At 49.2% G+C, this 11,787-nt stretch overlaps 1 protein-coding gene across 2 annotated transcripts; it reads left to right on the top strand.

The window, feature by feature from the left end:
* Positions 1-2,723: 2,723 nt before the first annotated feature.
* Smim11 (small integral membrane protein 11) lies at positions 2,724-11,266 on the top strand. 2 transcript variants are annotated; one of them, XM_042687295.1, is made up of 4 exons: positions 2,724-2,796; positions 6,240-6,351; positions 9,354-9,520; positions 11,067-11,266. In XM_042687295.1, the coding sequence occupies exons 2-3, from the start codon at positions 6,340-6,342 to the stop codon at positions 9,516-9,518; spliced, it is 177 nt and encodes a 58-aa protein (XP_042543229.1). In that variant the 5' UTR covers positions 2,724-2,796; positions 6,240-6,339; the 3' UTR covers positions 9,519-9,520; positions 11,067-11,266. The 2 variants fall into 2 exon arrangements, with proteins under 2 accessions (XP_042543229.1, XP_042543230.1); XM_042687296.1 differs by lacking the exon at positions 2,724-2,796 and adding an exon at positions 2,807-2,890.
* The last annotated feature ends 521 nt before the right edge of the window (positions 11,267-11,787 follow it).

An 11,787-nucleotide genomic window follows, 5' to 3' on the forward strand; every position in this document is an offset into this window, starting at 1 on the left:
TTAAAGGGCTCCTTAACCAACCAACTTATTCTGCTTTCCATTGCTATAACAACACCTCTGAGACTGGGTATTTCAGAAAGAGGGTTGTTTTGACTCCTGGTTCTGGAAGTTGGTTGAAAGCCTCAAAGCCTGGCACTGGCACCTGCAAGGCTTCTGGTTATTTCTACTTCGAGCAGAAGGCAGACGGCTACGCAGATGTGTAGAAGAGGCAAGTCTGTCACGGCCTCTTTCCTGGGCAGCTGACTTAGTCCCTGACAGGAAGAAGTCATTCTCACAGGAGGGTTTGTCCTTGGGATGAGTCAAACCCTCACCACGCCTCCACACTATTCCACCGAGGACCAACACTCAATGTGAATTTGGGTGGCAGCAAAACAGATTCAAACCATTGCACCAACTACAAAATTCCTTGCTCTAACATGATGGCGTAGGAGACCTTCAAAGCACGTGTTTCCAGTAACAAACTTGTATTTATGCTGCCAGAAGCATTAGTTATGTATTTAGAAAGTTGTTCATCTCCCAAGAGCAGTTGTGGCCGGAGAGGCCTCCTCAGATCAGAATCCTACATGTGCTTTTGCACTCAGGTGTCTCCATCCCAGATGGTCTAGCTGGACTTCAGCTAGAAACCCGGGGCCTCAGGTCTAATCCAGACCCTTCCCATACAGCCCTTCTTTTTGACTCAACTCTGGGCAGGCTCTTCTGAGCCTTCTTCTTGGCTTAGCTGGAAACTTGACCTATAAATACACAGACTCTTGGTAGGAACAATTTCCACACACTAAGAGACTTGAACAAACACCAGCATTGTTCCTAACCACTCAAGGCTGGGTCCTTGTGGAGACTCCAGCCCCCTGAGCCTCAGGAAAAATGAACACTGCAACAAGAATTTGATTGTTCTAGCCTAAACTTGGTGACAGGCAGGCAAATCTCCTGCTCCCCTCTGGGGGCGACTCAGCAAGCTTGCAATTAGAAACCCTTTCTCCCTTTGAAGTATAAATATTCTACCATTGAGAAAGGTCTCCTTGTGCTGTCTCTGAAATGCAAACATTAGAACTCTCCCTGCTGGGTGTGTACTTGGCTCAGACTTACACCAGGGGCCCTGCTCCTAGATAAGATCAATTGATTTCTTCGCCTGATAGCAGTCAGAGCAAATCACACGGACCAATGACCTCTTGCTTTCCCTTTCCTGATATTACTTGAGCTCTGAAGAGTAGAGCGAAGTTCATGCTGGGGCCTCTTCTCTGTGGCAGTGAATGCTCAGTTTAGACTATCCTTTCTCCTTTAGTGTCCAGCTTTGTTTATCTTTGATCCAGGAAAACAAATAGAGGGGGAAAACTTCTAGGCTTCCCTAATTAAGTATATTTTATTATCATCATTAAAAATATGGGAGTCATTACTTGAAATCTATGAAATTTGCAAAGAAATAGTTATCAGTCAAGTTCAACTGTTAACTTTCCACTTTGGGGGAATGGGAGAAAGGCCAAAAGTTTGGAATCATGTTGAGTGTACAGTCGGCAAAAACATCTACCCCAGTTTTCTCCTCCAGTATCAACACTCACCAAAATGGGGCTTTTCAAATGCCAATGCCAATTCAAACAATCTGATGTTTGTTTTTGGGACCCTATTTGCTTACTGTTCTAGAAGAGAACTACTGACAGTCTTGAATATCACTTCTTAAAGCTCAGCTCAGAAGCTATTTAAAGCTGTGTAAGTCACTACCCCAGTGGCTGAGCTGGTAGATTCGAGCCCCCCTTTTCCCAGAGTGGGTCCTATGTCTGGTGTTTGCTGGTATTAAATTCTGGACAACTTAATCTCTTTGTGTCTTTATTTGTTCAATGGTTCTCATTATAGCACGTCCTTTATAGGCTTCTTATGAAAGTTTTTATATTAAAAGTGTGTCAAAAGGACTTTAGAACACAGGTGTTTCTGTTCCTTTCTCGGGGGACACTTCCCTTGTTAACCGTGCTAAATGCCCGCGTGCAGTGTGTTCCCCCTGGGTGTTCCTTTTCAGTACTCCAGTGCCACAGAAAGTCATGGATGGGATTGGGAGCTAGCCTTCTAGGTTCACTATGAGCCCTTCCACTACAGTGCCTGCGTTTCGTGGTGGCCTCAGTTTCCCTTCCATCGAAGGCTGAGCTGGAGCGTGTGGTCAGCAGCCCTGTCCTGTGGGGGCCTTTGCGCTCGGGTCAGCGGTGGGAACTGAGCATGCTCACGCAGCTCTGCAGGGGTCGGGAAGGGCGTGCTGAGGACGGCGGGAGGCACGGCGTGGCGGGCCCAGGCGGGCCCAGGCGCACTGTGCGCAGGCACTGCTGTCTACATGCATTTAAAGGCTACTTTTAAGACGTGCTTGTTGCATGAACAAAGAGCATCTGAGACGCTACTCCTGGAGCATCTCAGTCATCCTACAGGAAAACGCATGCGAGCTGGCCAAAAGGAGCCCCCACGACTCCCGGCCTTCCTGCCGCCACTCTCCTCCACGCCAGCCAGGGACCAGAGGAGGCTGTGGATGAGCGCCCCAGCCCACACCACACCCCAGGGAGCGCCCACCCGGAGCCTACGCCTTGCGGCCACTGCGCCTGCGTCCGGAGTGACACCCCCCCCACACACCCCATGTGCGCCAGAAAGCTGCATGGACCCACTGCGCCTGCGCTTGCTGCGGCACGCTTCATTGCGTCGGCGCGAGAAGCGGTGCATTTCGGGACTTGTAGTTTTCCCAGCAGGATGGGGCGGGGGAAGGGGAGGTCTGGGCTGGCGGCGGGTGGGGCAGAGGGCTTGGCGCTGGAGGCTCCGCCGCCGGGAGTGGTGAGTGTGTGACGTCGGGGCTGGGTCGAACCTGAGCGGAAGCCTTGGCCAAGCTCTTTGTAGGGGGGGCGCTGGGGATCCGGCGATCGCCCTGGTAATGGCTGCTGGCCGGCGGCGGCGCGGCGCGGTGGGTGGGCCCGGGAAGGTGGCGGCCGCCATGGCGTGGCCGCCGCCGCTGCGCTGGGGCGCGCGCCCCGGGTTGATGGGGCCTGAGGGGGTCGTCCACGAAGTCCTTGGAAATGTGCCGCGAGCGGCGTCAGCCCTCGGCCCTCGGGATCCTCCGTGGGGTGGGGGTCCCCTCCCGCGGGTCCGGCGTGCGGAGAGGCAGAGGCCAGACCCGGGTCCCCGGGCCCGCCCGGAGCAGCCGGGGCCGCCGGAGCGCAGGGGCCAGGGCCTGGTCACCGAGGCTCAGCGGCCAGGAGAACGGCCGCGGGGCACGGGCCCTGGCCCCATCGCTCTCATTAGCCTAGCCCGAAGGAGTGAGAAGCTTTGTTCCTAAAGAAACCTGACAGCCGGGCTCCCACCTGCAGTCCTAACTGCTCAGGCGGCCGGGAGCTGAGGATGCAGGTTCAAAGCCAACCCTGGCAGCAAAGCCTGTGAGACGCCTGTGTCCAAGTAGTGAATTCAGCTGTGGCTCAAGTGGTAGAGAGCCAGCCTGGAGCAAAAAGGAAAAAAAGAAAACAAACGCCAGCTAAGGACCAGGACCCCACACACCCACTCAAAACAGAAGCAACCCACAATAGAAAACCAGAATCGTTGAAAGACAACGGAAATGTTGGCCGTTTGCTAACTATTGCGTTTAAAACTAAGGCTATGGCTAGTGCTAGGGTAGATCTGAATTTTCCCTACAGTTCATAAATGGTATGTTCCTGGAAACGGTCTCTGTCCTGGTGGGCTTTGCAGTTCCCCCTTAGATACCAACCGCTTTATGTTTTTAATCAGGTGGATATCTGGCATCAGAGCAAATGGCTTCCTAATATTTTTTAGCTTTCTTGGTTCTTTTCAGGAGACCCGATTTTGGGAGGGGGGGGTAATAAAAATGCCTGACCTGGAACCTGTAATTTTAGGGAAGTGGGAAAACTTGAAATTCAGATCACTGGCAAGGAATGAACAGAGATGACAAGGGTGGTTTGGCCTCCTCTCCCCACGTAACCTCACCCCTCACTATGACTGCAGATAGACTGCCCTCTTGAATTTTATCACGCTAGATAGGAGGCTGAAGCAACTGCCAGTGCATTTATTTAATTTCATTTTTTTATTTGAAATCTTTTAATGCTCTCAGAATATTATGATTTACCCATCCACCTAGCAGAACATTGATTCATACTAACTACAAACCAAATATGTTAGTGTATGTTTGCAGTCAAGTTCTCTGATATCAGAGAGAATGGTGAGTTGTTAATCCCAAAGCTGGGGACTCATTCTTTGTGGATTCTGATTTTTACCAGTATTAGCACCTCGGTATTTCCCACACATTTTCTGAAGGTGCACAGCTTGTCTTGGGTCATCTACTGCCCTTGACGCTACCAGGAACAGAGTCCAGATCTCTGGTCCTCCTCATTGTCCGCATTATTCTTTGTTTCATGCCATGTTGTGCAGTGACTGGATTGGACCCTGGATGTTACTTGCTTAATACCATTCAGCTTAGCTTACCCATTAGTGGAAGGAGAAGGATTTATCATAAGACTAGTGGCTAACATTGGACTTGGAACTTTCTATGTGCTGAACATGGCGATTAGTGCTTACCAGCCAATTTCTGAAGGAGACTTTTCAGATTAGTGCTTACCAGCCAATTTCTGAAGGAGACTTTTCAGAGGAGGCTTAAGGGGCCACCTGTCTCCTCCAAGGTCACATTGCTAGTACATGTGACATGTTTGTCGCCCCCTGCATGTTCTTTTATTTCCACTGATAAAACGTTTTGGGCCTATTATCTCCTGCTTGACCTTGGAAATCAATGTCCTGCCTTCATCAGCACATAAAGTATGTCATTTTGCTTCAGGAAATTTGTAGGAAACACCAGACTCACCTACTGTATTATAAAACTTGCACATAACTCAATTACGTCCAGAATTATAGAAGTAAAATGTAATGAACCAAAACATTTTGTTTCACTCTCCAATATAGCTAATCCATAAGATTTTTAGTGATTGCATTTATTTCTAGAAACATGTTAAGGATGTCCTGCTCCAGGATAGGTCAGAATCCGCTATTACTTAAAGCAAGTGGGCCATTCATTTATACATGAAGGTAACGAGGGCGCTCACCATTGTCACATTTAATCAGAGCAGTGCTTCAAAGTCCTGCCCTTAGCTTATCTGACTTTGGAAAAGTCATGGGGAAAACTAGGTTATCTTGTGCCAGTTGCTAGGTGGTTTTCCAGGTACTATAACCTTCAGTAGATGAGACTGGAACATTTTATTTAGATGCTCTTGTAATTGAAAGTTTTTCTAAAACATCTCCCGAAAGTTCATCTAAAGGAAGGTCAAAGCCCTGTGACATTTTCTGCTTTTCTTAGTTGTAGGTTCATTTAAAGAAAAGTGTTGCCATGATTTTTAAGTGCAAAACTCTCTGCCTGCGACACAAGAGCACTGAGATTAAGTGTGCAGAGCAAGACCAGGTCGGTTCAAATCCCATCGAGATGTATTCCTTAAACTTTGTTTCCTCTTCTATACAGTGGAGATAATGAATAGTAAACTGTCTGATGGGGAAATTCTATAGGCTAAGTGGATTCATTCACCTAAGCTCTTTAGCACTACCTGGCGTAATAGAGTTACGTGGTAACTATTGTGCCATCAGGTTTCAGAAAAAGTAGGGCCCTTCCTGGCTTTTCTTCACTTACAGTTGAACCAAGGCCCTAGAAGAAAGTCCCTCAGCAGAGCGTGGTGGTGATTTATCTAGAGCTTACTCTTGATATATATATATGTCATATTCTAAGAATAGTGACCAGTGAGGCCTCAGAGCAAGCCCGGTGCTTGGACTCTGCCTGTCACCTCCAGCCCTGACTTCTACAAGGTCTCCTTTACTCTTTAGAGAGAACTTTGTATAGATTGCTTTCATAGGACATTTTGTTTCCTCCCCTCCAGAAAAACTTCTTTAAACTCAAGATGAGCTCAGTGAGAGACTTTAAAATCAAAAGGACATTCATCTCCAAACCAGCTAGTGTTCTGGGCAGGAGGTGGGGGGGCACCTTTTGGGGTTTTGGGGGGTGTTCTTAGGTGCAAGAGGAATGGGGTGGGCGCCCACGTCCCTTCGGAGCAGCGCCATCACCTCTGCTGGGACTGTGAAGAGTCCCAGGGGCGCGTTTTGCTCAGCAGGAGCCAGCCCAGTGTCGGCCCTTACCCAGGCTTCTGCTCACACCGGGCTTTGGTTGCCTTGCTGCGAATAGTAATCCCAAAGCGGTCTGCCCTGAAACCTCAAGTTGATACGTTTTTCTTCAACCCCAGATCCGAACTTCCGGCTCCTGGACCTGACCTTTCCGCTCCTGCTCATGCCCTTGTCTTGTGGAGCTACATTGATCAGCAGTGAACTTATAGTTGGCCCATAATGAACTGGAAGGTGAGAATGGTTTTAGACATTTATAGCTGGGGTTTCTCTTTCCTGCCTGTAGCTCTCTGACATCCCTGAGATACTTTATAGATAGAAGAGACAAGGGCTGCTTAGCTCACATTTGCAGTGATTCCAGTCCAGGGTCACTTAGAGACCTCCTTGCACGCCATACCCTGTGGTAGGGGTGCCCAATGGCATGATGGGGCTGTGGAGGAGTAACCTGCTCACCTCAGGAGCCAGAAAACAAAAGAGGAAGAGACCACAGTCCCATAGTCCTCTCTGCAGGCATGTCTCCGGTGACCAGAGGCTGTCCCATAAGGCCTCACTTCCTAAACGTCAACAGCATCTCTTAATAGCACCAGCCAGGGGGCCAAGCCTTTTTTTCATATACGGCCTTTGTGAGACATTACCCACCTTCGAGCCGAAGCTCCTGATGGTAAACATCACAACTGTTAGTGAGAATAACAACCTTTATAAGTAGACTGATTAAAACAGGAAATGAGGCTGACACTGGTGGCTCACGCCTGTAATTCTAGCTATTCAGGAGGCTGAGATCAGACAATCATGATTCAAAGCCAGCCTAGGCGGGAGAGTCCATGAGACTCTTATTTCCATTTAACTGCCAAAAAGCCAGAAGGAGAGCTGGAGCTTAAGTGATAGAATGCCAGTCTTGAGCAAAAATGCTTAGGCCCTGACATCAAGCCCCAGGACTGGCAAAAAAGAAAAAAAAAATTGTTGATTGAATTGAGCAATAGTTCTCTTTTTCTTCCATAAAAGTAGGAAAAGTCCAGTGTCTCAAGTGATCACAGAGGTCATTAGCACACAGCTGAAGCCTGAGACCTTCCCCCACCCCCTCTCCACAAAGTACTCCAAGGTTCTTTTGGGGTCCTTGACCTCAGCTGCTGTCATTCTGCCTTCCTTTTGGTCCTGAAACTCCTCCTGTCCCTCCTCTTCTCCATGCTATAAAAAGAAAGTCAATACCGAAACCACTTGCCCATGTCTGTCAGCTGAGGTTTCCTTTCTGATGAGTCTTCAAACTTCTCATTCAGATAACACAGCCTCACAAGTGCCAGAGCCAAGTTTCAGGTTTAGACCAGGCTGTCTCACGTGAGCTCCAGGGTTTCAGCCACGGAGATGAAGTGCATGGGCAGAGTAGGCCAGCCAGCCTAGAACACCTCAGGTGCAGCAACATTCCATTCCCTTTGCCCCTGGAATGCAAACCTTTGGAAAGTGGGTGGAAAAGGCTTGTGGGGCCAGGTGAGGCCTGGCAGCCAAATCAGAGCAAGTCATTCCTGAAACCAGGGTAACTGGTGCCAGTACTAGTGTCACGCTCTCACCTGTCATTTGGCTTTTAACTCAAGGCTGGTGCACTCCACTTGAGCCATACCTTCACTTCCTGCTTTTTGCTGGTTAGTGATAAAGAGCCCCAAGGACTTTTTTGCCTGGCCTGGCTTTGAACCATATCTCTGCCTCCTGGAAAGCTAGGATTCCAGGTGTGAGCCACCAGCAACCCACTTCTACTGGGTTACAACCGTCTACTGCTGTCAGAATCATCTTTCATAGTGCATGGTTCTGTGTCTACCGGTATCTCATTATTGAATTAAATGAAAACAACTTGAATATCTGGACTGCCCATCACAGGTGGTATTCAGTGCATAATATAAGTACACCACACGACACCCGTCCTCAGAGGTCTATGCTAACAATTAAATAGCATCTGCAGTATTAGGCCTGGTTACCTTTTGTAAACTCAGGAGCTGAGCATTGTGGTTTGCGTGATTTCAGGCAGTGCTGGTGGCAGGGAGGAATGCATGGTCTGTATTAGCAGCTTCAAGCTCCAGAACCGTCTGGCGTAGACCAGACCCTTCCTTACCTGTTACTGACCTTCTGAACTCTTTAGTCTGGACCATTTGCCTGCCCCATGATGGCAGAGAGAAATCTACATATGGCCATCCGTGCACAGGAAGTTCCCTGACAGCTCTATGCAAACTCTTTGTCTAAGTTTTGAGCACAGAGAACTGAGATAAAATGATAGCACTGTAGCTGGGCGCCTGTGGCTCATGCTTATAATCCTAGCTCCAAAGAAGCTGAGATCTGAGGATCACAGTTCAAAGCCACCCTGGGCAGGAAAGTCCCTGAGACTCTTACCTCTGAATAAACCACCAGAAAACTGGAAGTGGCGCTGTGCTCACGTGGTAGAGCGCTGGCTTTGAGCTGAAGAGCTGAGGAACAGCTCCCAGGCCCAGAGTTCAAGCCCACGACCACCAACAGCAGCAGCAGCAACAAACAACAAAAACAAGAAAAAATTATAGGACTGTAACTGTGTATAAGTGATTTCACAAATTCCATTTCATTCAGAATCAGAAATTGACCTGTCTGGGGTTAGAATCTTCCCTTCCAGTTTTGGAATGGATTATCACAGGAGTGGCCACGTGACAAGGGCGGGACTGTCAATTTCCATCAACTTCACTTCCTTGTGTTTTGTTTGTTTGTGTCCTTGTGCTGGGACTAGGACTTGAACTCAGGGCCTTACACTCTCATTTATTTTTTTCTTGTCAAGAATGGTGCTTTACCATTTGATCTGTACCTCAACTTCTGGCTTTTTGCTGTTTGACTGGGGATAGGAGGCTCATGGATTTATTTGCCCAGCCTGGCTCAAACCGAGATCCTCCTATCTCTGTCTCCTGGGAGTCAGCGAGTGGCAGAACAGAGCTGTAACCAGATCTCAGCTACTCTGGAGCAGGGGCCTCCGGTCAGTGCATCACATTGTACCCAGCCAGACTTCATTATGTCTGGAGTTTCCGGCTGTTCCCCTGTGAGAAGTCGGGAACAGGAGGACAGAGCTGTTAGTGACACGGGCAGGGAGCTGAGACCTAATATATGCCTCCAGTGCCTAGCCTCGGGCTCGTAGCATAATAATTACTCAGTACATATCTGTTGGGTGAAGGAGCCTACGAGAAGCATGCCGTATCGTGAATGGAACACTTGGAATGATTTCTTTCTTCCTGAAGGTCCTTGAACACGTGCCCCTGCTGCTGTATATCCTGGCTGCGAAAACACTGATTCTCTGCCTGGCATTTGCAGGAGTAAAAATGTACCAGAGGAAAAGACTGGAAGCAAAACAGCAAAAGCTAGAAGCTGAAAAGCAGCAGCAATCAGAGAAGAAAGACAACTGAAGGTACCGTGCAACTCACTGAGAACTCGGTGACCCTTAGACCTGCAGGCGGAGGGCGGGAGGGGACGCCTGCAGACAGGCCTGTGGGGCCTCGGGCTCCTGAATACTGTAAGGACCGCTCTGGGCCTTCTCCACAGAGAAGCCAGCATGCCAAGAACATCAGCCATGGTGCCCACGTTTGCTCGTGTGCATAGAACAGGGGAGGCAGCGGCCCACAGGGCTTGAGAAGCCCCAAGGTGAAGGGGCTCTGATATCAGATGAAGTCATCCCCAAGACTCTGGCATGGCAAATAAGTTCCTTCCCAATCTGTCCTTTACCTAACCGAACGTTCCTTTCCCCTCTGCTGCCCACGTTGCATCCTCCTGCATTTCTGGACCGTGATCTTGCAAACATTTTCATGTCCTGGCCTTTGAGCCCTTCCTGCCAACCTCGTCCGCACGCCTGAGTGCTTGGTTATCCCTGGAGCCAGCTCCCCCACAGTGTCCACAGGAGCCCCGGACAGTGCTTGTGTGTTCAAGACCGAAGGTTCCAGAAGCGGTAGTTGAGGCTGTGACTGCCCGGGTGTCCTCCAACTCCGAGTGGGCCACATCCACCTGCTCTCTTGAAAACCCCTCAGATGGTTCTTACCAGCAGCAGGTTACTGTGGAAACCACAGGGTTCGGTGGCTCCAGAGCCCTGCACACCTGCAATGCTGTGTTTCTGAAATTAGGCTTTCCCTCAGCTCCAGAGCCATTTTAAAAGCTTTCAGCTCCCGGAGCTTAAAGGCAGGTGTATTCGTAACAGTAGCAGTGCTTGATGGGGGTGTGCTGTAGCCCTTCTGCAGATTCTGAAAAAACATGAAAGCAACCAGGTGAAACACGCAGCCACGCTGCCCAGCCCTGGACCGCACCGAGCCCTGGACTTCTGTCCCCCACCAGCCTGCCTCCACTCGCTCATCCTCCCTAAACTGTGGGCTTTTGCCAGGCCAAAGTTACCGTTACAGGACCTTGTCTTTAAAAAGAATGTTTTTATTAATGGGAACAGAGGAGTAGCCACACCTAGAAATACAGGAAGTTCTTGGGGTCATTGCGGATGGCCACATCCAAAATGTTTTATCTGCTATTGGGTGGAGGAAGAGGGTGCGCTTAGAAACTAGGAATGTTGACGGAAGAGAGTTTTAACCAGCGTTGATTGGACTTATATTCTAGACAGTCATCAAAAGGACGTTAAGCTACAAAGAGGAGGGAGAAACAAAGTGGGAGCTCATAATGCCTCGTTCCTCCTGCAGATGTCACCAGAGTCAGTGATATTGTTTAGAGCTGACTCAGGAAGCATGCTTTCCTCGTAGGCCGCTGGCTTGTCAGGCGGGTCCTTGCCTTACTCAGGAAGCAGGGCAGCTAGAAGGAGAATTGTGACACTCCGAACAGATTCACTAAGAGATAAACCAATTGTTTCTGTTTGTTGATGCTAACCACCCAAACATCAGGTTAATGTGGACCAAGAAAGGCCTTGGCTATAACTTCAGCAAACCTTCCCTACTCACCCTCACCCTTTTGGTCTTCCTTTCTAGATTTTGCTATTGGAATGGCATCTTGAGTGGATTCCAGCTGTGAAGAAAGAGAAGAAAGGTTTAGTAGTTACTGAATATGTCAGAGAATAAACTCCCAAATGCATACTTCTAACTTAAAATGAGAGCAATTTTTTTATATAGTTAAAACAAATCAAGTATTTTGTTCTTGAAATAAAGCAGTCTCTGGTCTTTTGAATACATTTAGAGTCTCTCTCTCTCTCTCTCTCTCTCTCTCTCTCACACACACACACACATACACACACACACATGTTGGTTGTGGGAGAGGAGAGTTTTGTGTGCCAATTTTTTTTGAAGTATTTCCTAGTGGGAGAACAGGTTTCAGATCCATTTGCACAGAGGCCTGGACACACAAGTTTCCCTGCTGTGTGGGATGAGATCCCGTAGACTGGAAGCTTCCGCCTGCTCCTCCTCACCCCTGCTCCCCCCACACGCTCCTACTGCCGCAGTTTGTTGCCATCCTGAGTGCCATTCTCGCCGTTACGGAGGCTGTGTGCTGTGCGCTGGTCCAGGAGCGTTGGCCCCGGCTGGCCCGAGAGAGGCTGTGTGCTGTGCGCTGGTCCAGGAGCATTGGCCCCGGCTGGCCTGAGAAGGGAGTTAGGGACAGATTCCTCTGTCAGTGATCCTGTTAACGCTCATTTCACTCCTTCCAGCTGGACCTGAGTCATGCGCTGGCCGCCGGCGGCATCGCCATTTCGAGGCC

Source organism: Dipodomys spectabilis, unplaced genomic scaffold, assembly GCF_019054845.1.
Source record: "Dipodomys spectabilis isolate Male_0828 unplaced genomic scaffold, ASM1905484v1 ptg000107l, whole genome shotgun sequence".
Classification (NCBI taxonomy): domain Eukaryota; kingdom Metazoa; phylum Chordata; class Mammalia; order Rodentia; family Heteromyidae; genus Dipodomys; species Dipodomys spectabilis.